The following is a 23,834-nucleotide window of genomic DNA, read 5'->3' on the forward strand; positions in this document are numbered from 1 at the left end:
ACCCGATGTCCAGCTTTCCCGCAGTAGAGACAGAGATGATGTAATAACCGAATCCGGCGTCGCTCCTTGGGGTCCAGCGGGTCCAGTTCCATAGGTTCGGGAACAGAGACTGGTACGGACGGGGAGGGAACAGGACAAATGACCTCCCTGACTCTATGGGTCGGTCTATCTTGCTTCCCAGCCCTGAGCCTCCTATCTGCCTTCACTGCTAACTCCATAGCCTCCTTTAAGGACCCGGGAACGGGACGGGAGATCAACAGTTCTTTGACCGCGTCCGAGAGACCTTGCATAAAAACGTCTTTCAGGGCGCTATCGTTCCATGCAGTATCGCCCGCATAGCGTCTGAAATTGGAGCAATAATCCTCCACACAAAGCGACCCCTGGTGCAGCGCCAGCAACCGCGAAACCGCCAACCCCACTCGGTCCGGTTCATCGAAGATACCCCCGAATTCCTGAAAAAAGGAGTCCACCGACTGTAGGGAGGGGGAACCCTTGGGAATGGAAAAGGCCCAGGTCTGGGCAGAGCCCCGCAGCAGGGACATTATAAGCCCGACCCTCTGGACCTCCGAGCCGGAAGAATGGGGACGCATCCGAAAAAACAGGCGACACGCCTGTTGAAAAACAAAAAACTTGTTCCTCTCCCCAGAGAACACCTCAGGAAGAGGGCACTTGGGTTCGGGACAGGTAAAGGCGTTCTGCCCCTGCGACAACGCCCACTGCTCCTGGGCCACCATGCGAGCTGACAAATCCCGGATCACCGGCACCAGGTCTTGCAGCTGGTTTGCAAGGGCGCTGATCGCCGCCATGAAAAGAAAAACAATATTTTAAGGGCCAGTTATTATGTTACGGCACTCTGCCCCCCGAGCGCCAAGTGGGATGCCCTGATCTTCCCGCACCCCACTGTCCCTGCCTACTTGCCTCGGCCCTGGCTAACCCCAGGCGGACAACTGGACGGCGGTCCCTGCCCTGGCTAGGGACCTGGCGGCTGACAAGCAGGAAACTACCTAATGGGGGGAACAGAGTGCCGACAGAGGAGGCAGATGAATCAGACCAACAAAACTTACAAGGCTGGAGATGGAACTCACAGGCAAACTGGCAGGGTGCTGGATAGCAACTAGTGCTGACTGGGCCAGACTAGATTAGAGGCAAACAGAACCAACAAAAACAGACTGAGTAATAGGGGACCAGAGGGAGCTGACCGACAACTAGGGACTGGCTGAGGCGAACCGCAGACAGACTGGCTAGGTGCATGCAGAACCAATAACTGGCAGTGAGCTCAGTTCACTGCCAGTCTTTTAACCACAAGGTTCCGCCCAGGGGCGGAGAGTGGGAGGAGGCAACTCCACCCACTGCTGTATAAGAAGCACAGAGGAGTGCGGGCGGCACCCTACGGGCGGGCACGCCCACGCCGCCGCCCACTGGCCAACCCAAGCTGCTGGGATGACCTCGACACAGGGCTCCAGGGTGCTGGAGCCGACGCCAGAGTGACGCTCGCCGACCGCGGGACCCCATGCCGCACTGTATGGTAACAGTCTTCCAACAGTCTGTGTATGGCCAGCTGTTATTGACCAGTTTAGATTAATAGATCACCAAATGCTAGCACTGTCCTTTCTTACCAACATCAAATACAACTATAGTGTGAGATTTGATATCAGCCAGCTAAATTATTGCAGTATAAGCATCCAGATAATACCGGGGTAGAGTCCACTGTGGGTGTTTACTGATGGATTAAAAAAGCAAGATAATATAAATACTAGTTGCTAATGCTAGAAACCATTACATTATTTTTCAGTACATAGGTGTTTAGGACAAAAGGATAAAAAATGACGTGGTTTATTCAGTTTTTTTCTTGAGTCTCAAATATGTGAACTATGGCCAGATAGTGTGTAAAGGTTATATCACAAGAATATAGCTTATCTTTCTGGGACTCTAGATAGAATTTTAACTTAAACTGTAATCAAATCTTTAATATTTTCTATTAGAGAAGGAGATTCTTCCTCCATGCATGACTGACACAGGGGCGTAATACACAAAGATGCATGTTTTTTTCTTACAAAACACCTATTCTCTGCACTTCAATGTAGCCATTCTTGGGAGAACATCAGCAACCTAAAAACAAACAAGGCTACAGTCATGAGGCGAAATCAGAAAATAAGGAAAAAGACAGGTACCACCTGTCTTATCCCAAACCAGCAACTACTAATCCAACATTGGCGCTAGTGTCTTTGGGATCATCATACTAAGAAGTTCCTATGTCCATTTACCATATCAGGAAGCAGGAGAAGCTGTAGATGTGACCACAGACTCACCACTAGAATGACAGCCTCGTTAAAACTAGCTATGCTCTCTTCTAAAGCACACCACTGTAAATCCTTCCACTTCCGGCCTACTTAACCTCTGTCTTTACTCTCACAGTGTTACTTTGTTTTTTTGTTCTACATACATAACCTAATTGGCCACCCTGGACACAATTCACCTACCTTCCCAAGATTCTCTAATAGAATATCACCCTAATCTAATTACTCATCCAAGCATAGTATTGTCTGCACATGTTGAAAATTTATTCTGTTATCCATCTACAACTGTGCACTCTACTTGTCTATGGTTGATTATCATTTGAACGAGCGAGTGACAGCACCCCTAGCTCATACGCTTGTGCAGTTTGTTTAGATAGGCAGATAAATGGTTGGCTCGTTCAAACGAGAATCATTCAGAATCGTTCAGTCTTTCAGGTTCGCTGTATAAGCGAATGAGAGGAACTGAACAATCACTGTTTAAACTGAAGGATAGGTGAATGAGCCAGCAATAATTTTTATGCCTGCATGAAATGTATGACGAACGAAAAGTGAACAATTATCGTTCAGCACTTGGTCGTTGGCTCGCGTTTATACCGAATGATATAATTGACTTTGACTCATTTGAATGATTTTTTGAACGAGAATGAATAGGACAGTGCCTCGGAATAATAACCAATACAAATAAGTATTAATCAGATTTAAAGAGGACTCACCTAGTGTTGACAGCTGAGCCCAGGTATAGGCGAGCTGTCAAACATGTAGTGCCCATACACCAGTGATAATACTTTGGAGACCTAGGATATCCACAAACTAGAAAAGCATCCAGGAAAATCCAAAATCCAAAAAGGGGTGGTTCAGAATGACAGTCACATCGCACTCAGGTCTGTGCCACAAATGCAGTTGGTTAGTTTAACAAAAATAAGAATAACACTTACTGAGAGGAGAGGTCTAATATAGACCCTCCCAAAGAAGAATCCAGAGATAGGAAACCGGAATGATGATAATTCAAACAGTATGGAAGCAGGAAGTATTTGATAATAATATAGCATCCAGTAAGACAAGCACGGGAAACTACAACAGCATGCAACGCGTTTCAGGACTAGCTCCCTTTTTCAAGCATAGTGGTACATATCTAATCAACTACAGACAGGATCATAATGGACCTTCTAATAGCCCAGTGTTCCCTTACACAGACTTGCACTAATCGGGGTGATGGTGATTATTCAATTGGTCATTGGCTCGTGTTTAGACTGAACGATTGTCATCCACTTTCGCTCTTTTGAACGATAGTCGTTCTGTCTAAAAGGGCCTTATATTTTGTGTAACCTAAGGCTTCTGATCACTACCTTCAGGGACCATTCAGTTAGAAGAATTGCCCTGTAAATGTTACAGATACTGTAAAAAAAAAAGTTTTGTACAGTGTTAGCCAGTACAGCAAAATGTGATTGTTCCCAGCAAGATTACATAGATACTATGCATTAACACTGCATGCAATAGTGACAAATGTACTTTTGGATGAAACCTTTTAAGATACTTTGATTATTTCATTTTGCTAAAGAGTGAATGCTCAGGGGCGGAAATTGCGCAGCAGGATTTCCCACAGAATTTCCACCTGTGCACGCTGCCATAGAATTGCATTAGTTTCTGCAATCCTATGCAGATGGCCGCGATTTGACCGCGTTAAAAGTCGCATGTTAAACAAATCCTGGCATGACATATTCCTGTGCTAGGCTCCCACAGAAACGTTGCCGCTGACGCGCTGTCTCTGCTCTGCGCATAGCACATAGCAGAGCTGAGGAGGTGAGCTTGGGTCACTGCTAGGGCACGGGTCGCATCCCACTGCGAGAATTCTCGCAGCGAGATCTGATCCGGCTGTCTGAGCCCAAACTGGTAGAAATGTTGTTATCCAGTAGTTAGACTGATCACAATATGAATTCTCTACATTGAATGTGTGTAACCTGGCAGAGACAAAACACTCTAATTCTTATGCAGGGGATTTGGGGAATGTGTAATCACAACAACATAGTTTAACTTTGAGACTGGTTTACAATAGCGGTGTTACTCGGGATCAGCTGAGACTGGTAAATTTAGAAAAGCTAATTTTAATCTAATAAGGTCATCTCTGAGGCATGAAGACTGCATTGGAAGTCTTTACTGGAAAATCACAGAAGAAATACATCTCTGCTGCTAGAGAAAGTATTCTTATATAACTCCGGCAATGTCGGGTCTGTATAATATGATTCTTTTACTTAGGCACCTTAGGTTTCTGTGAGTTATTAAAGGAGGATTGCTGTGATACATTGTATACCTTGTTTACGGCATTGTTTTTCATGTCTCATGATTTTTAACCTTATATGTTTTAAAATTTTTTTTTTTAAATCCAGATATTCGAATCATTTTTCATTGTTCTTTGCATTGTAATTTTGTAGATCAGTTTGTGTTACATTCAGTTTTGGTCCTTTAGAGCGAGGTGGGAAATGTTTCTTAAATATGCTTATATACTTGGACTGTAATACCTACAGTGAAGCTTCTGTGTAATAAAACACTGAGAAGGAGATATGGTTTCAAGATAAACCTAGGGGACTTGTGCAAGACCTTGGGTCCATAAGTGTCAAGATGTTTCTTTTTAATTCTTTGATAGAAAGGGGACTGCTATATTTTTTAAAGGTTTGTTGGCCCAAATTGCAAATAGTTCTGTATGTTTTACATTTCCACTTACGTACAGTGCAAATTAATATATGGTAGTCCCCTCAGAAAGAAACATTCAAAAGCCCTACCCCTGACATTCCCGAGACAACTCACTAGAGATGAGCGAACGTACTCGGATAGGCACTACTCGTCCGAGTAATGTGCCTTATCCGAGTACCGCTGTACTCGTGCTCAAAGATTCGGGGCGCTCCGCTGCTGACAGGTGAGTCGGAGTGGGGAGCGGGGCAGAGCGGCCGGGAGAGAAGGGGAGAAAGATCTCCCCTTCGTTCCTCCCCGCTCTCCCCTGCAGCTCCCCGCTCCGCAGCGCGTCCCGAATCTTTGAGCACGAGCACAGCGGTACTCGGATAAGGCACATTACTCGGACGAGTAGTGCCTATCCGAGTACGTTCGCTCATCTCTACAACTCACCATTTGAAATTTACAAATTATAAACCTGAAATTGGACATGTTTAACCCCTTAAGGACCAGGCTGTTTTGTACCTTAAAGGGGTTGTCCCGCGCCGAAACTGTTTTTTGTTTTTTTTTCAAACCCCCCCCCCCCCCTTCCCCGTTCGGCGCGAGACAACCCCGATGCAGGGGTTAAAAAAGAACACCGGACAGCGCTTACCTGAATCCCCGCGCTCCGGTGACTTCTTACTTACCTGCTGAAGATGGCCGCCGGCATCTTCTCCCTCGGTGGACCGCAGGGCTTCTGTGCGGTCCATTGCCGATTCCAGCCTCCTGATTGGCTGGAATCGGCACGTGACGGGGCGGAGCTACACGGAGCCCCATTGAGAAAAGCAGAAGACCCGGACTGCGCAAGCGCGTCTAATTTGGCCATTAGACGGCGAAAATTAGACGGCAACCATGGAGACGAGGACGCCAGCAACGGAACAGGTAAGTGAATAACTTTTGATAACTTCTGTATGGCTCATAATTAATGCACAATGTACATTACAAAGTGCATTAATATGGCCATACAGAAGTGTATAGACCCACTTGCTGCCGCGGGACAACCCCTTTAAGGACCAGACACTTTTTAGGGATTTTACCCATGTGGCCGTTTTACTTCCATATTTTGTTTTCTTTAACTATCAAAATTATTTTTGCTGCGTTTTTTTTCCGTGACATATAGGGCGATTTTTTTTTTTTTATATATATATATCTTGTTCACTAATTTTTTTTTTCCATTTTTTTAGTTTTGTTGGGAGTAAAATGCTAAAAAAAAGATTTTTTTTAACATTAAGGCCTTAGTCACACGGGCATTTTTCCCGCGATTTGCACATCCGCAAATCGTGTGACCGGGGCCGAAAAATCGCCCGAAAAAAACTGCTCCTAGCCGTGTTTCATTAGAAACGGGCCGGAGCTGTCCAGCGCATTGAATTCAATGGAGCCGGCAATACAGCCAGCTCCATTGAAAGCAATGGGCTGCGGGCGATCTCACAATGAATTTTCGGGAAGGGCTTAAAAATATAAGCCCTTCCCGGAAATTCATCCAGAAATGTGTAAAAAAAAAAAAAAAAAAAAAATATATACTCACCTGGTCCCGGCAGACGGAGTTCAGCCGCGGCTGCCGGCAGTTCTCCTGAACTGCTCTGAGTAGTATTCAGCAGCAGGGGCTTTAAAATCCCTGCCTGCTGAATGAGCTGCCTCTGATTGGTCACAGCCTCACCAATCAGAGGCAGCTCTCACTCACACCCATTCATAAATGGGTGAGTGAGTGCTGCCTCTGATTGGCTCAGCGCATGTCATTCAGCTGAGAGCTGCTCCTGATTGGTCCCTGCTCTGAGCCAATCAGAGGCAGCACTCACTCACCCATTCATGAATTCATGAATGGGTGTGAGTGAGAGCTGCCTCTGATTGGTGAGGCTGTGACCAATCAGAGGCAGCTCATTCAGCAGGCGGGGATTTTAAAGCCCCGGCTGCTGAATACTACTCAGAGCAGTTCAGGAGACCTGCCGGCCGCCGCGGCTGAACTCCGTCTGCCGGGACCAGGTGAGTATATATATTTTTTTTATTTTTACACATTTCTGGATGAATTTCCGAGAAGGGCTTATATTTTTAAACCCTTCCAAAAATTCATTGTGCGATCGCCGGCAGCCCATTGCTTTCAATGGAGCCGGCTGTATTGCCGGCTCCATTGAATTCAATGGGCAAACATCATTCTTCTCTGCCACAGCTGTTACAGCTGTGGCAGAGGAGAATGATTTGTCTAGTATATGTTCTCAATGGGGTCGGCGCTGCTGCCGCCGGCCCCACTGAGCGCATATAGAGAAGAGAACAGGAATCGCAGATCGCAGATAGGTGCGATCTGCGATTTCTGTTCTATAATTTATCGGACGAGCGCATAAAAAGCACTCATGTGTCTGATACCATTGCAAAGCAATGGTTTTATAAAATCGCCGGACGCATGCGCATGCGCAAATCGCGGGAAAAAACGCACGTCTGACTGAGCCCTTATAGTTATTTTTTAAATTTAGTATATTTACGCTAAAATAAAGTATGGGAACGGGTTCCTCTATTTGTTTCGGACATTTTCATATATAGTATGTATGGTTTTGATTTACAGGGCGCATACGGCGACAGTTTTTGTGGGCGTCAGCTTTGAGTTATTTTCTTTCTTATGTTTATATTGTTGTTTTATTCTGTAATTTACTATCTGTGTCCCCCATGACGTCATGTAAGACCTCTGGGGGACATTCACTTTTTTAAAATGTCTTTTTATTTGACACTTTCCCACTGTAGCTGGGGCATCCATAGTTACAGAGGAAAGCAACCCCTGCAGTGACATTAGTCACTGGCAGAGCTGGCCAGGGTCTAGTATGACCCTCCAGCTCTGCTGTAGCAGGGAACCCCAGTGGTCACATGAGCTTTCCCCTCGGAGGCGTATAACTAAATTCCACCCCACCTCCACACCATTCGCAACCTGGTTGTTTGGATTAACTCATTCACAGTCATTGGTTATTTGGGTTGGCTGATTCACTGTGATTGGTTATTTGGGTTGGCTGATTCACTGTGATTGGTTGTTTAGGTTGGCTTGAGTAGAGGTGGTGTAGAATAGGGATATATGCCCCCCGGAGTGGAAGACTCCCTTTCACTTTCAGTACACAGTGCCTAATGAGTGCTGTGTACTCTGCAAAGGAAAAGGCAGAAAGGGTTAAAAACCGCTCCTGCCTTCTCCTCCTTGTTATCAGCTGTTAATAACAGCTGATAACTGGGGATGAGCGAGTATACTCGGTAAAGCACTACTCGCTCGAGTATCTCCCTGCTCGTCCCGGAAGATTCGGGGGCCGGTGCGGGGCGGGGAGCTGCCGGGGAGAGCGGGGTGGAATGGAGGGGAGATCTGTCTCTCCCTCTCTCCCACCCGCTCTCCCCCGCTCCCCGCTGCGACTCACCTGTCAGCTGCAGCGGCTCCTGAATCTTCAGGGACGAGCAGGGAAATACTCGGCTAAAGCACATTACTCAAGCGAGTAGTGCTTTAGCGAGTATACTCGCTCATTCCTACTGATAACTCGTCCTGCCTCTCATTGATTGCAGAGACGGGAGGCTTAAAGCGCAGCCATAATTTTACTATCAGAGGGGTTTTAAGCCCATGACCAGGCGCCATATATTTACAGTGCCTGGTCCTTAAGGGGTTAATGAAAAAGGGAATAGTGTGATGCAGAATAAAAATTATTTTACTCCCTATAGATACTAACAGAAAGTCCATTCATGTGAATACAGTATTTATCAGGGAACAACACACGGAGGCATCACACTCCCCTTTTTTACTGGGCTTGTACTTCACTGGCCCACATGGCTAGGCCACTATTTTCTTTAAAATGTCAGGTATTTGTCTGCCATTCTTTGTTTTCTCCCTGTAATGTTTTCTGGAACTATACCCTTCACTACTCCTGCTATCACAATTTTCCTTGCCCGCGCCATTTTACTGCTTTGTTTTCTTTTTTTGATCCACATCATATGGCTGGATACCATTGAAGATGTGGATGCTGAGTGTATTGCATTTATTTCTAGTCTATATATATAAAGCTGAAAGCCCTCACTGACTCACTGACTGACTCACTCACTGACTGACTGACTGACTGACTCGCCAAAAGTTCTCCAACTTCCCGATGTCGTAGAAACATGAAATTTGGCGCAAGCATAGATTATCTCCAAAATAGGAAAAGAAATTGGGTCCCAACTCGATTATTCAATTCTAGCGCAAAAGAATTGGCGTCAAAATTTTACGTGCATAATCTAAATCTCTCACTTCCCAATGTCATAGAAACGTGAAATTTGGCAGGAGCATTGATTATGTCATAAAAAGGAAAAGCTAATGGGTCCCAACTCGATTATTCAATTCTATGCGCAAAAGAATTAGCGTCCAAATTTTACGTGCGGAATATAATTTTCTCACTTTCCGGTGTCATAGAAATTTGAAATTTGGCACGAGCATTGATTATTTCATAAATAGGAAAAGCGAATGGGTCCCAACTCGATTATTCAATTCTAGCGCAAAAGAATTGGCGTCTAAATTTTACGTGGGGAATGTAATTTTCTCACTTTCCGGTGTCATAGAAACGGGAAATTTGGAACAAGCATTGATTATGTCATAAGTAGGAAAAGCTAATGGGTCCCAACTCGATTATTCAATTCTATGCGCAAAAGAATTAGCGTCCAAATTTTACGTGCGGAATGTAATTTCTTCACTTTCCGGTGTCATAGAAACAGGAAATTTGGCATGAGCATTGATTATGTCATAAATAGTAAAAGCTAATGGATCCCAACTCTATTATTCAATTATATGCGCAAAAGAATTAGCGTCCAAATTTTACGTACGGAATCTAATTTTCTCACATTCCGGTGTCATAGAAACGGGAAATTTGGCACGAGCATTGATTATGCCATAAATAGGAAAAGCTAATGGGTCCCAACTCGATTATTCAATTCTATGCGCCAAAGAATTAGCGTCCAAATTTTACGTGCGGAATGTAATTTTCTCACTTTCCGGTGTCATAGAAACGGGAAATTTGGCACGAGCATTGATTATGTCATAAATAGGAAACGATAATGGGTCCCAACTCCATTATTCAATTCTATGCGCAAAAGAATTAGCGTCCAAATTTTACGTGCGGAATGTAATTTTCTCACTTTCCGGTGTCATAGAAAGGGGAAATTAGGCACGAGCATTGATTGTCATAAATAGGAAAAGTTAATAGGTCCCAATTCCATTATTCAATTCTAGCGCAAAAGAATTGGCGTCGAAATTTTACGTGCGGAATGTAATTTTTTCACTTTCCGGTGTCATAGAAACGGGAAATTTGGCACGAGCATTGATTATGTCATAAATAGGAAAAGCTAATGGGTCCCAACTCGATTATTCAATTCTATGCGCAAAAGAATTAGCGTCCAAATTTTACGTGCAGAATGTAATTTTTTCACTTTTCGGTGTCATAGAAACAGGAAATTTGGCATGAGCATTGATTATGTCATAAATAGTAAAAGCTAATGGGTCCCAACTCCATTATTCAATTCTATGCGCAAAAGAATTAGCGTCCAAATTTTACATGCGGAATATAATTTTCTCACTTTCCGGTGTCATAGAAATTTGAAATTTGGCACGAGCATTGATTATTTCATAAATAGGAAAAGCGAATGGGTCCCAACTCGATTATTCAATTCTAGCGCAAAAGAATTGGCGTCTAAATTTTACGTGGGGAATGTAATTTTCTCACTTTCCGGTGTCATAGAAACGGGAAATTTGGAACAAGCATTGATTATGTCATAAGTAGGAAAAGCTAATGGGTCCCAACTCGATTATTCAATTCTATGCGCAAAAGAATTAGCGTCCAAATTTTACGTGCGGAATGTAATTTCTTCACTTTCCGGTGTCATAGAAACAGGAAATTTGGCATGAGCATTGATTATGTCATAAATAGTAAAAGCTAATGGATCCCAACTCTATTATTCAATTATATGCGCAAAAGAATTAGCGTCCAAATTTTACGTACGGAATCTAATTTTCTCACATTCCGGTGTCATAGAAACGGGAAATTTGGCACGAGCATTGATTATGCCATAAATAGGAAACGATAATGGGTCCCAACTCCATTATTCAATTCTATGCGCAAAAGAATTAGCGTCCAAATTTTACGTGCGGAATGTAATTTTCTCACTTTCCGGTGTCATAGAAAGGGGAATTTAGGCACGAGCATTGATTGTCATAAATAGGAAAAGTTAATAGGTCCCAACTCCATTATTCAATTCTAGCGCAAAAGAATTGGCGTCGAAATTTTACGTGCGGAATGTAATTTTTTCACTTTCCGGTGTCATAGAAACGGGAAATTTGGCACGAGCATTGATTATGTCATAAATAGGAAAAGCTAATGGGTCCCAACTCGATTATTCAATTCTATGCGCAAAAGAATTAGCGTCCAAATCTTACGTGCAGAATGTAATTTTTTCACTTTTCGGTGTCATAGAAACAGGAAATTTGGCATGAGCATTGATTATGTCATAAATAGTAAAAGCTAATGGGTCCCAACTCCATTATTCAATTCTATGCGCAAAAGAATTAGCGTCCAAATTTTACGTACGGAATGTAATTTTCTCACTTTCCGGTGTCATAGAAACGGGAAATTTGGCACGAGCATTGATTATGTCATAAATAGGGAAAGCTAATGGGTCCCAACTGCATTATTCAATTCTATGCGCAAAAGAATTAGCGTCCAAATTTTACGTACATAATCCAAATCTCTCACTTCCCAATGTCATAGAAACATGAAATTTGGCACAAGCATTGATTGTGTCATAAATATGAAAAGTTAATAGGTCCCAAATCGATTATTCAATTCTAAGCGCAAAAGAATTAGTGTCCAAATTTTATGTATGTAATCTAATTCTCTCACTTCCTGATGTCATTTTATATGAAGGAAACGTCGCATGGTTACCTCCACGTGGTGTTTCCTGGGTAACGCAGAGAACTATGCAAAATGGTGAACATATGTTTTTCCTCAGTATCTCTAAAGTAACCACGACTTCATAAGACTTTCCGTGTGAACACCAGATAAACACCAGTACCAAATTAACTCGGGCGAAGTCGGGTATATCAGCTAGTCTATATATATATAAAGCTGAAAGCCCTCACTGACTCACTGACTGACTCGCCAAAAGTTCTCCAACTTCCCGGTGTCGTAGAAACATGAAATTTGGCGCAAGCATAGATTATCTCCAAAATAGGAAAAGTAATTGGGTCCCAACTCGATTATTCAATTCTAGCGCAAAAGAATTGGCGTCGAAATTTAACGTACATAATCTAAATCTCTCACTTCCCAATGTCATAGAAACCTAAAATTTGGCACGCGCATTGAATATGTCATAAATAGGAAAAGGTAATAGGTCCCAACTCGATTATTCAATCTATGCACAAAAGAATTAGCGTCCAAGTTTTATGTACGGAATGTAATTTTCTCACTTTACGGTGTCATAGACATGTGAAATTTGGCACGAGCATTGATTATGTCATAAGTAGGAAAAGCTAATGGGTCCCAACTCGATTTTTTAATTCTATGCGCAAAAGAATTAGCGTCCAAATTTTACGTACGGAATGTAATTTTCTCACTTTCCGGTGTCATAGAAACGTGAAATTTGGCACGAGCATTGATTATGTCATAAATAGGAAAAGCTATTGGGTCCCAACTCGATTATTCAATTCTATGCGCAAAAGAATTATCGTCCAAATTTTACGTACGGAATGTATTTTTCTCACTTTCCGGTGTCATAGAAACATGAATTTTGGCACGAGCATTGATTATGTCATAAATAGGAAAAGCTAATGGGTCCCAACTCCATTATTCAGTTCTATGCGTAAAGAATTAGCGTCCAAGTTTTACATACGGAATGTAATTTTCTCTCTTTCCGGTGTCATAGAAACGTGAACTTTGGCACGAGCATTGATTATGTCATAAATAGGAAAAGCTAATGGGTCCCAACTCGATTCAATTCTATGCGCAAAAAAATTAGCATCCAAATTTTACGTACGGAATCTATTTCTCTCACTTCCTGATGTCATTTTATATAAAGGAGATGTCCCATGGTTACTTCCCCGTGGTGTTTCCTGGGTAACGCAGAGAACTATGCAAAATGGTGAACATATGCTTTTCCGGTATCTCTAAAGTAACCACGACTTCATAAGATTTTCCGTGTGAACACCAGATAAACATCAGTACCAAATTAACTCGGGCGAAGTCGGGTATATCAGCTAGTAGTATATAATTCTTTGCTTTTTGCCTCCATGCTGGCCTTGTGTGTGCTTCTCAAAATTTTTACTTTGATCTTGTGGTTTTGATTGTTGTTTTCAATCTTTTTAGCTAGCCAAAACATGCAATAAAATGTAAAAAAATAATAATCATGGTAATAACAGAATGATTGAGACCTCAATCCGAATGTGAAACGTGTAGTCTTGCCAACCAATTTCGTTCATTAATAGCTATAGCCTGTGGAATCCATCCTTTGGGGTATTGAATGTTTCAATGCAACACCATATATAGCGATCATATTCCTGTACATCCTCTCTGAAAGCATGAGTGTACTAACTATAGAGTGAAGAAGTAGCTATGTTTCTTAGTAACATAGAGATCTGCTGCGACTTGTCTTGATTGCTTTTGTATTGGAGTTTTTACGGTGAATTTCTTGCTGACTATGCATTTGACAGTTTCACAAAACTTTACTTGGGAAACAAACTTGTTTCTGGGATGTTTCTGACCTTTTCAAATGTATGAGGTGCATCAGTATATACAGAACCTATTCTGTACCAAATTAGTTGACTACTGACAGCCAGGCTCCTGCTATAATTGCCAGATATGGAGAAACCTCATATCCTGTCTATTTAACCCCTAAAGGCCCATTTAGACAGGACGAATGTCTGGCAAACGATGCCTGACACTCGTCCCCGCATACACTCACTTCCGTGAGCTAGCTATTAGCGCTGGCTCACTTACAGAGCGGCCAGCAAGGGGGCGAGGAGGCTGCAGGAGATTTTACTCCTTGCTCTCCCCTGCTCCTCTCCATTGACTTAACATAGCGGCCTTTCAATACTGAACGGCTCCTATTTACACTGAATAATCATCGTTCAGCTCATCGTCTATTGTTATGTGAAATCTACTCCAGCCGCCCTGCTTTGAGCCAGCGATACCAGCTCCCGTACAACAGCACGAGAGCGAGTATGTGAGGGTACGAGTGTCAGACATTTATCCCATCTAAATAGGCCTTTATTTGCCACAATAGCAGCTATAATGTTTAAGCAGATGATCCCACAGTGTGATTGTAAGGTAACAATAGCTTTCTATGGCAGCTGGAAGCCTGACGAAGGCCTTCATGTCTACCATGTAAATGCCTATTAGGCCCTCCTCCGGCAGAGTCCAATAGGCTACTGTCATAGGCTTAATAGAATGCACTACATTAGTAATGCTGTGTACTATCCTAGCGATTGAACTATCGCAACTTTAGGGCTGGGCTCAGACGGGGCGGATTCCCATCGGAAATCTCGCGGTTTGGCCGCAGCAAAAACCGCAAGATTGCCGCCGGGAGAACTGCCGCGGAAAAACCCGCGGCAGCTTTGGAGCGACCTGCCGCTCGCTCTTGCGCTGGGCCGGCACTCCCATAGAGGAGAGCGCGGCCGCAGCGGAAAAGAAAAAATAAATAGACATGCTGCATATTTGAAACCCGCGGCTGCGGCCGCGGTTCCCGCCTGACGTACCGCAGTGGATTGGCCGTCCCGTGTGGACGAGATTTCTGAGAAATCTCGTTCACATGGCTGGCTAATTCCAAGATTAGCGGCCGCAGGCGGATTTGCCGCGGCGAAAATCCACGCGGAATTTCCTCGGCAAATCCGCCCTGTGTGAACCCAGCCTAAGTCTTCCCGAGGGACTAAAAAACAGCGCAAAAAAGTTCAATAAACTTTATTTCAAAAAACAATCTAATTTAAAAAAATATGCATTTTCCCCACAAAAGCTCTTTTTAAATGGATGTAGGACCAAACATTTTTTTTTTTTTTAAAGCAACGCTTAATAGGTATCACATTCATAGTGATCCAGCCAATGAAACTATTTTGGTATTCAAGGGCTTGTTTTTTGAATGGTAAGTTGTAATTTTTGGGGGGACCATGTCGGGGGACATACAACTTTTTGATGTCGACGTAATGTTTTCATTATTTACAGATTTAATTAACATTTAGATTATTTGCTTATGTTTAGGTTTTTATTAATCTATAGAAATTGCAATTATGCTTATGTTTAGACGTGGGCGTTTACTAATGGCCATTCCACTTTTTTTCTAGGCAACCAGATAAAATAGTGATTGTATGGACTCGCAGGAACAGAAGAGTCTGCTCCAAGGTATCTATATCTGCTAGTCGTTAACATTCTTTCTCTGTTGTCTTCTCTATCTAAAATCCTGAGGATTTTGTTCCCTGGAATATAAAGTTCTTTGTTATCTTGCCCAATGAGGATCTTATACTTTTGGAAGTTTTTTTCAGAATCTGCGTGGTTTCTTCTATTGTCTTTTCACTTATTTTACACTATTATGTAATATGTACTCTGTATGACCTGTACTCTTCCTGTTTTACTACCATTAATGACTCCATTGTTTTTCATAATGGTAATTGACTTATTTTACCATATTTTTAATTCTTTCTTGGGGGTGGCAAATAGTCCCTACTATTTTACTATTGTATACCCTCCTCATGATATTATAGTCACTGATTACTAAATCAATGGCAGTCAGCATGTAAGGGTGCTTTTACATGTATCAGAATATTCTGCTAGACAATGACACCTTACAAAAAAAATCTGCAACAAAATCCACATATCTAACATGCAAATGTTGATACATATTTGAAAAAGGCTTAATTCTGCCTGCAATTCTGCATTAAAGTCTGCATTTAGATCTGCAGATTTCAACAGCAGAATATTCTGCAGAGTCTTGCAAAATATTCCAGCTCATTTGAAGGCCTCTTATAGCTATTTTCAATCAGAATTTTGCACTTTTCTTACAAAGAAAATTGCATGATTTTCCAGTGTCCTCCCATTGAAGTCTTATCAATGATTCATTCGCTGATACATTCCATCACAGCTGATGAAAAGAAGATTTCCTGAATTTTTCAGTTTCAGGAGTGTTCCGATCTTAGCTTTTGTATATGAAAAGGAGTTCTGCTTAGTGAGCTGCATAACATGCACATCTGAGTAATGATGTGATCATTTAAATAGCAAAGGTTATACCTGTCTGTCCATTTAATATATGAATCTCATCTAAAAAAAGATATAGCTACATTTTCTGTCTTACAGAATGAACAGAATGATATCTAGATAATATACTGGTTGATAATCACAAAAACTTCAACAAACAATCGCTCAAGGGAAAGAAAAAGACATGAAATTCTAACTACACACAGCTTCTTAAAAAAGGTTTTATTTTCCATTTACCAGTATTTTAGAGCATACCTAGTCATGCAAACAGCTCTATGATCAGACTCTTAGGCCTATTTCCCACGGCCGGATTTCGGCCGCGTTAAATGCAACGGAAATCCGAATTTCACTGCAGCTATTAGGTTCTATTGAACCTAATGGCTCAATGTACATGCTGTGGAATTGTAGTCAATGGAAGCCGCCCGTCACGCTATACTTCCGCTGTAGCACATTGTTCATTAGTACGGAATAAAAATTGACTCCCTAAAAATATTCCCCACACACACACACTCCGCGCCCTTTTCGGCGTTTCCCAAATCTTAGATAAAAGTAATAATGTGAACTGTGTGTTATTTCCGAAGACAGGGGTCATTACGGAGGTTGGTTGGGATGGGTACATGGGGCAATAAAACCGTGTATACCTCCTCCTGTCATGCTTTTTGGGGGTATTTCGTGACCTCAGTAGCGGGTATGGGGTGTAAAAAGTGGCGTTCCGTGAGTCTCCGTAAGCTTGATGAGGTGCGGCGGTCTCGCACAGAAGACACTCAACAAGGTGCTCCTGGAACTGCAGGAAGGCGAGCGTTCCCTGGGCTTCTTGTAAATTGCGTATTACAGGTAGCGGTCTGAATAACGCCGGGCTCACGCAGCCGTAGGTGGAATCCGCTTGCGGAGGCCCGCAGCGGATCCCGGCTGTGCGCCCGGCTGTGACCCTGCGTACGGCCACGTAATGTACTGCGCATAACTGCCTACTCACACAGGCGGTCATTCGCAGTACTTTTTTTTTGTTTGCATTTCCCGCACCGTCGCTTAGCGATGACGCAGGTACCCGCAGCCCGTATACAATGTAGTTGGGTATGGGCTGCGGGTATATCCGCGACCATGGAGCACAATGGGTTCTATGTTGCGGATATCCGCGGTAAAATAGAACATGCTGCGTTGTCTTTTCTGCGAGTGGATTACGCAATTCCGACCCGCTAATGTGAGCGGAATTGTGTAATCCAATACGATTGATCTGCGTATTACCGCGGATCAGACACATGCGGAATCCGTAATTCCTATCCGGTCATGTGAGACCGGCCAAAGGTAGATCGCTACCTTTTTATCACGTGACCGGGGACCGCTCAACGAGGCCACCCGTCACTGCTCCAGGCTCTCGGCGACCGTTGGTCACTGGGAGCAAGGAGATTTTAAATTTCCTGTGCTCCCTGACTCCTGCGCATGTGTCCGCTGTTTTGCCGGCGGTCGCATGTGCAGGATCCGGGAAAGTTCACAGAGGAAGATCGCGTCGGGGTGCAAATACGGAGGCCTCTGGTAAAAAGTTTCATCTCCTCTCACCGATCGCATCGGTGAGGGGAGATGAAGCTTCACCTTTTTTTTACTTTTACGTGATCGCCATTATCCATTGGATAACGGCAAACATGTGATCAGGAACCCCCCGTGAAATCTCAAGACTCTCGGCTAAGTTTTGTAGCCAGGACCAGGGAGATTTTAAATTATCATGGGAATCCACGGCTTTTGCGCATGCGTCCGCCATTTTGGCGACGGGCGCATGCGCAGAAGCTGGGGTAAGGTCCGCGGATAAATCTGCAGGCCTTAGGTACGTCATTTCATCCTCCCTCACGGATATGATCCGTGGGGGGAGATGAAACGCAAGATTTTTTAACTTTTTAAAACTTTTTTTTTACTTTACATGATCACTGTCATCCATTGGATGACCATGATCATGCCCCTGATGACATCCCTCTGCTCCGGGCTACACATGGCAGCCAGGAGCAGAGGGATTTTAAATTTCCCGGGGCTCGAGCCCATCTGCACGCGCGCGATGTCAGTCATCGGGCGCGCATGCGCAGACGGGGATTCGGGTCCCGGGACATCGGGGAGGACTTAGGTGAGTATTTTCACCTCCCCTCATGGATCTGATCCATGAGGGGAGGTGAAACTGACTTTTTTTTAAACTTTTTTTTAACTTTTTCGCGATCGCCGCTATCCAATGGATAGCGGCGATCCCATGCCCGTGGACCACTCACAGCGGTCCCCAGTAACACCTCCTGGTTTCCGGCTACCTTCAGGAGCCGGGAGCCAGGAGATTTCAAATTTGCCGGGGGCTCCCGGGCTTCTGCGCATGCGCCTGACGTCATCGTCTGGCGCACATGCGCAGAAGACCGCCACCGGGTCCGGGAGGACCCGATCTTCGTGGGACACCGCGGACAAGCCACGTGAGTATTTTCAGCTGCCCTGATGGATCCGATCCATCAGGGCAGCTGAATCTTTACTTTTTTACACATTTTTGTTTACTTTTTTGCGATCAGCGCTAGCGCTGATCGCAATGCCGGGGGGGGGGGGGGGGGGACTGCCCGCATCCTGGGATAACAGCTCCATGCTGTTGGCTACCTGCTGGCACCGACAGCATGGAGCTGTCACGTCCGCAGGCAAGTGGGCATTAATCCAAAGAGGATGCATAAAACTACGTCCTCTAGGATTAAAGCCCACTTGCTGAGGACATAGTTTCCCGATGGGGCAGTCGTTAAGGGGTAAGGTCAGAGGACATGCCCGCTTGACCAAATAACAGTATGCAAGGCTGAAAAAAGACAAATTTCCATCCAGTTCAGCCTATTTCCACCCCGCCTTGTTGATCCAGAGCAAGGCAAAAAAAACCCTAATGAGGCAGCCGCTAATTTACCTCAGTTGACAGTCAGAATAATCCCTGGATTAACATTTGAAAGTTCCTACCTGACTCCAAGACCTGAATGAAAAACCCTTTTGGTTATTTAATGTCTAAATCCTGCAATGTCGTAGTTCTCCAAAAAGACTTTTGGTCCCTTCTTAAACTCCTCCATTGATTTTGCTATTACCATGTCTTCAGGGAGAGAGTTCCATAATCTCACAGCTCTTACAGTAAAGAACACCCTTCTGTGTTGGTGATGAAACCTTCTTTCCTCTAGACGCAGAGGATGTCCTCTTGTTACTGTCATAGTCCTGGGTATAAACAGATCATGGGACAGATCCTTGTATTATTCCCTATTGTATTTGTACATAGTTATTTGGTCGTCCCTTAACTGCTTTTTTTCCATGGTGAATAATTCGTCTTTGGGTATTCTAGTCCTTCAATTCCATTTATTCATTTTGCTGCCTTTCTTTGAACCCTCTCATGCATTGCACTGTCTTTCCTGAGCACTGGTGTCCAGAACTGTATACAGTATTCCATGTGAGGCCTGACAAGTGCCTTATATACTAGAAGAATAATGTTTTCGTCCCTCGCCCCTATACCTCTTTTATTGCACCCCAAAACTTTATTTGACTTTGCAGCAGCTGACTGGTTTTGATCCAGTTAGGTCTACAGTTAACTAGTACCCCCAGGTCTTTTTTCCATAGCACTTTTCCCTAGCAGTACTCCATTTAGTATATATTGGTGACATCCATTTCTCCTGCCCATGTACATAACCTTACATTTATCAATGTTGAACTTCATTTTCCATTTTTCTACTCAAGCCCCCAACTTATCTAGGTCCATTTGTAGCCGTACCTTGTCCTCCGTTGTGTTAATTACCTTGTATAATTTCATATTGTCTGCAAATATCGATATTTTACTGTGTAGTCCCTCTATCAGGTCATTAATAAATATATTGAACAGAATGGGGCCTAATACTGAACCCTCTGGCACCCCACTAGCAACGGTGGCCCAATCAGAGTACGGACCATTCATTATCACCCTCTGCTTTCTATCTCCAAGCCAGTTTTTTACCCAGCTACACATGTTTTTGCCCAGTCACATTTTATATATCAACCTATTATGCGGCACAGTGTCAAATGCGTTAGAAAAATCTAGATATACAAGATCAATAGACTCTCCCAGGTCCAGCCTAGAACATAGTTCGTTGTAGAAGCTGATCAAGTTGGTTTGACATGATCAACCCCTCATGAACCCATGCTGATAAGGAGTTATACTGTTGTTTTCCTTGAAGTATTCCAGGATGGCATCTCTCAGAAACGCCTGAAATATTTTTCCAATTACTGAAGTGAGACTTACTGGCCTGTAGTTACCAGGCTTTCTTCTTGACACTTTTTTGTATATTGGAACCACATTGGCAGTGCGCCAACCCAGTGGTATAATCATGTCACTTAGTTCGCTTAGGACACTTGGATGTATTCCATCTGGGCTTAGCAATTTGTCAATTTTAATCTTTTTCAGCTGACTCTGCATGTCTTCCTGCATTAGGCAGGTGATATTTAGTGGGGGGTTAATTTTATCCCCCTACATCTTGTGTGACACTGCATATTCTCTCATGAATATACTTAAAAAAAAAACTATTTAATAGATTTATCTCCCCCCCCCCCCCATCATCTTCTATGATTTCTCCTGCATTATTTGTTAAAGGGGCAGTGCTTTCAGTGCAGATTCTTTTACTATTTATGCAACTGAAAAATATTTAAGGTTTTTTTTTGCTCTCTTTGGCAATCAGTCTCTCTGCCTCCTCCTTGGCAGCTTTTATCTTTTCCTTACAGATTTTTTTTTTTTTTTCCCTGTATGTTTTTAGCGCTTCTACACTGCCTTCTTGTTTTCTCTTTTTCACTTCTGCTTCTCTTATTGCCCCCCCTCCCCCTTACAGTCTTGTTGAGTCACATTGGTTTCCATCAATTTGTAGTTCTTTTATTCTTGAAGGGTATAAACTGCTCGCATGAGGTATTTAGGATACTTTTAAACCTCTCCAAATTGACGTCTCTTCTGTTATTTCTGAGGACATTGTCCCATTTAATGTTTCAGAGAGTAATTTTGAACTGATCAAATTATGCTTTACTAAAGTTCTGTGTTTTTGTTGCTCCCTGATAAGGCTTCCTATTGAATGACAACTTAAAATTAATTATATTATAAGTGTCTCAATCTGCACCCCCTTGATTCTGTCTGGTCTGTTGGTTAATAATAAGTCCCTCCCTCTAGTTGGCTCCCGTAGAAGTTGGGTAAGGTAGTTATCTTTAATTGTTCCTAAGAACTTATCGCTCTTGTGAGATTCTCAGGTTTCATCTTCCCATATTATATCTGGATAATTAAAATCTCCCATAATCACTTCTGTTGTTTTAATGGCCTATAGAACACTCCTATCAAGATTCTTAGTCTTTCCTCCCTGTATTTTCACCCATAGAGATTCCATGTTTTTGTGTCCTATGCCTAAATCTTCTTGTAGGCCCTGCATTAAGTAGGATTTTACATACAAACATACCCTCCAACCCCCCCCCCATCTGGTTCCCACAGTTTCTTCTGCAGAGATCGTAACTCTTTAAGTTCATCACCTAATCACATTTTTCATCAAGCTATGGAAATTTTGTATTGATGCCAGCTCATCCCAAACTTGAAAAAAAAATTAAAAAACAATACTTTTATCAATAAGAAATGTTATGTTAAAATGTAGTGGCAAATAACCACAGCATCAAGAGACTTCTGCTGACATGTTTCTGGCGCACTCTAGTGCCCTACATCATAGCTGAATGAAGCAGCGCTTTCTGCCTCTACCACATATGTATTTGAATAACTAGTGAGCAGCTAATCAACTACAGGCATCATCTTAAAGAGCAGGAAGAGCTGAGCTAAGGTGACCAGATTTTCCCAGGGTCAATATGTGTGGTCAGAGGTTGGGTTTATCATATATTATTTTACCTCTGTTGTTATAAAAAGTACAGGGCTGGTTAAAAAAAAAAGACAGGGAGCAAATTCTGCAGCATTTCTGCATCCAAAAAACAGCTGCATATCTGCACCTGGCTAGGCCGCTAGGAACCTGTTGCTGAGAGCGCTGACAGCGGGAAGCCCTCGGAGGAGGTGAGGGTGAGCACCGCTGCGTATCTATAGCTGCATTCTGCAGCATTTCCACCATGTGTAAACACACCCTAAGTCAGCTTGAGGTACGCTGCCATGTGCAGAGTGACCTCAGTAGTAATAATCCTCCCCTATCCCAGCCCGAGCAATAACAGTGACCCCCACAGTTGTCCCAGTAGTATTAGTTCTCCCCAATACCAGCTCGAGCAATAATAGTGACCCCCACAGTATCGCCAGCAATAATAGTGACACTCCTACAGTATCTCTAGCAATAATAGTGACCACCCCACAGTATCCCCAGCGATAGTAGTGACACATCACAGTAGCCCCAGAAATAATAGTGACTCATCACAGAAGCCCCAGCAGTAATAGTAACCACCGCCCACAGCATCCCCAGCAATTATAGTGACCCTCCACTGTATCCCCAGCAATAATACTGCCCCCACAGTACCCCAGTAGTATTAGCGCTCCCCTATCCCAGCCCGAGCAATAACAGTGACCCCCACAGTAGTCCCAGTAGTATTAGTTCTCCCCTATACCAGCCTCAGCAATAATAGGGACCCCCAACAGTATCCCCAGCAACAATAGTGACATCCCACAGTATCCCCAGCAATAATAGTGACCTCCATAGTATCCCCAGCAATAATAGTGACACCCCACAGTATCCCCAGAAATAATAGTGACTCATCACAGAAGCCCCAGCAGTAATAGTAACCACCCCCCACAGCATCCCCAGCAATAATAGTGACCCTCCACTGTATCCCCAGCAATAATGCTGCCCCCCCCCCCCCACAGTGGCCCCAGCAATAATTGTGACCCCCCCCCACAGTATTCCCAGCAATAGTAGTGACCCCCACAGAAGCCCCAGCAATAATAGTGCCCCCCAATATCACCAACAATATTAGTGACCCCCCCACAGAAGCCCCAGCAATAATAGTGACACCTTACAGCACATGTGTCAAACACAAGGCCCGCGAGCCGAATCCGGCCTGTTGCCTCGTGTTATGTGGCCCACTGCAGCGATTACCAGCTGGGGTGCCGCAGCTCCCCGCTGGTAATCGCGCTGTTGCCACTGATCCCGGCGCACAATGACGTCAGTGTGCAGCCAGGATCCTCCTCCCCGAGTCCCCTGCTCATTAGTTCCGCAGGTAAGGACTCTGGGAGGGAGCGTGCTGGGCTGCACACTGCGCCGGGCTCAGGGCAAGCAGAGAGGGAGCGATGCTGACAGGCAGGAGAAGGTAAGTATATGGGGTGGGGGCTGCCTATTACTGGGGTGGGGACTGCCTATTACTGGGGGTGGGGACTGCCTATTACTGGGGGGCACTGCCTATTACTGGGGGGGGGCTGCCCATTACTGGGGGGGGGCTGCCTATTACTGGGGGGACTGCCTATTACTGGGGCTGCTTATTACTGGGGGGTGCTTATTACTGGGGGAGGGGCTGCTTATTACTGGGGGAGGGGCTGCTTATTACTGGGGGAGGGGCTGCTTATTACTGGGGTGGGGGCTGGTTATTACTGGGGGTAGGGGGACTGGTTATTACTGGGGGTAGGGGGGCTGGTTATTACTGGGGGTAGGGGGGCTGGTTATTACTGGGGGAG

The 23,834-nt window shown here is 43.9% G+C and overlaps 1 protein-coding gene across 5 annotated transcripts in view; it reads left to right on the forward strand.

The window, feature by feature from the left end:
- Nucleotides 1-23,834, forward strand: part of EHBP1L1 (EH domain binding protein 1 like 1) — a 182,552-nt gene that overhangs the window by 49,967 nt on the left and 108,751 nt on the right. For all 5 annotated transcript variants that reach the window (XM_066582573.1, XM_066582579.1, XM_066582575.1 and 2 more), the window contains exon 2: nucleotides 15,304-15,361. In XM_066582573.1, coding sequence (XP_066438670.1) covers nucleotides 15,304-15,361 — 58 coding nt within the window. The remainder of the gene's footprint in view (nucleotides 1-15,303; nucleotides 15,362-23,834) is intronic.

Source organism: Eleutherodactylus coqui, chromosome 11 (assembly GCF_035609145.1).
Source record: "Eleutherodactylus coqui strain aEleCoq1 chromosome 11, aEleCoq1.hap1, whole genome shotgun sequence".
Lineage (NCBI taxonomy): Eukaryota > Metazoa > Chordata > Amphibia > Anura > Eleutherodactylidae > Eleutherodactylus > Eleutherodactylus coqui.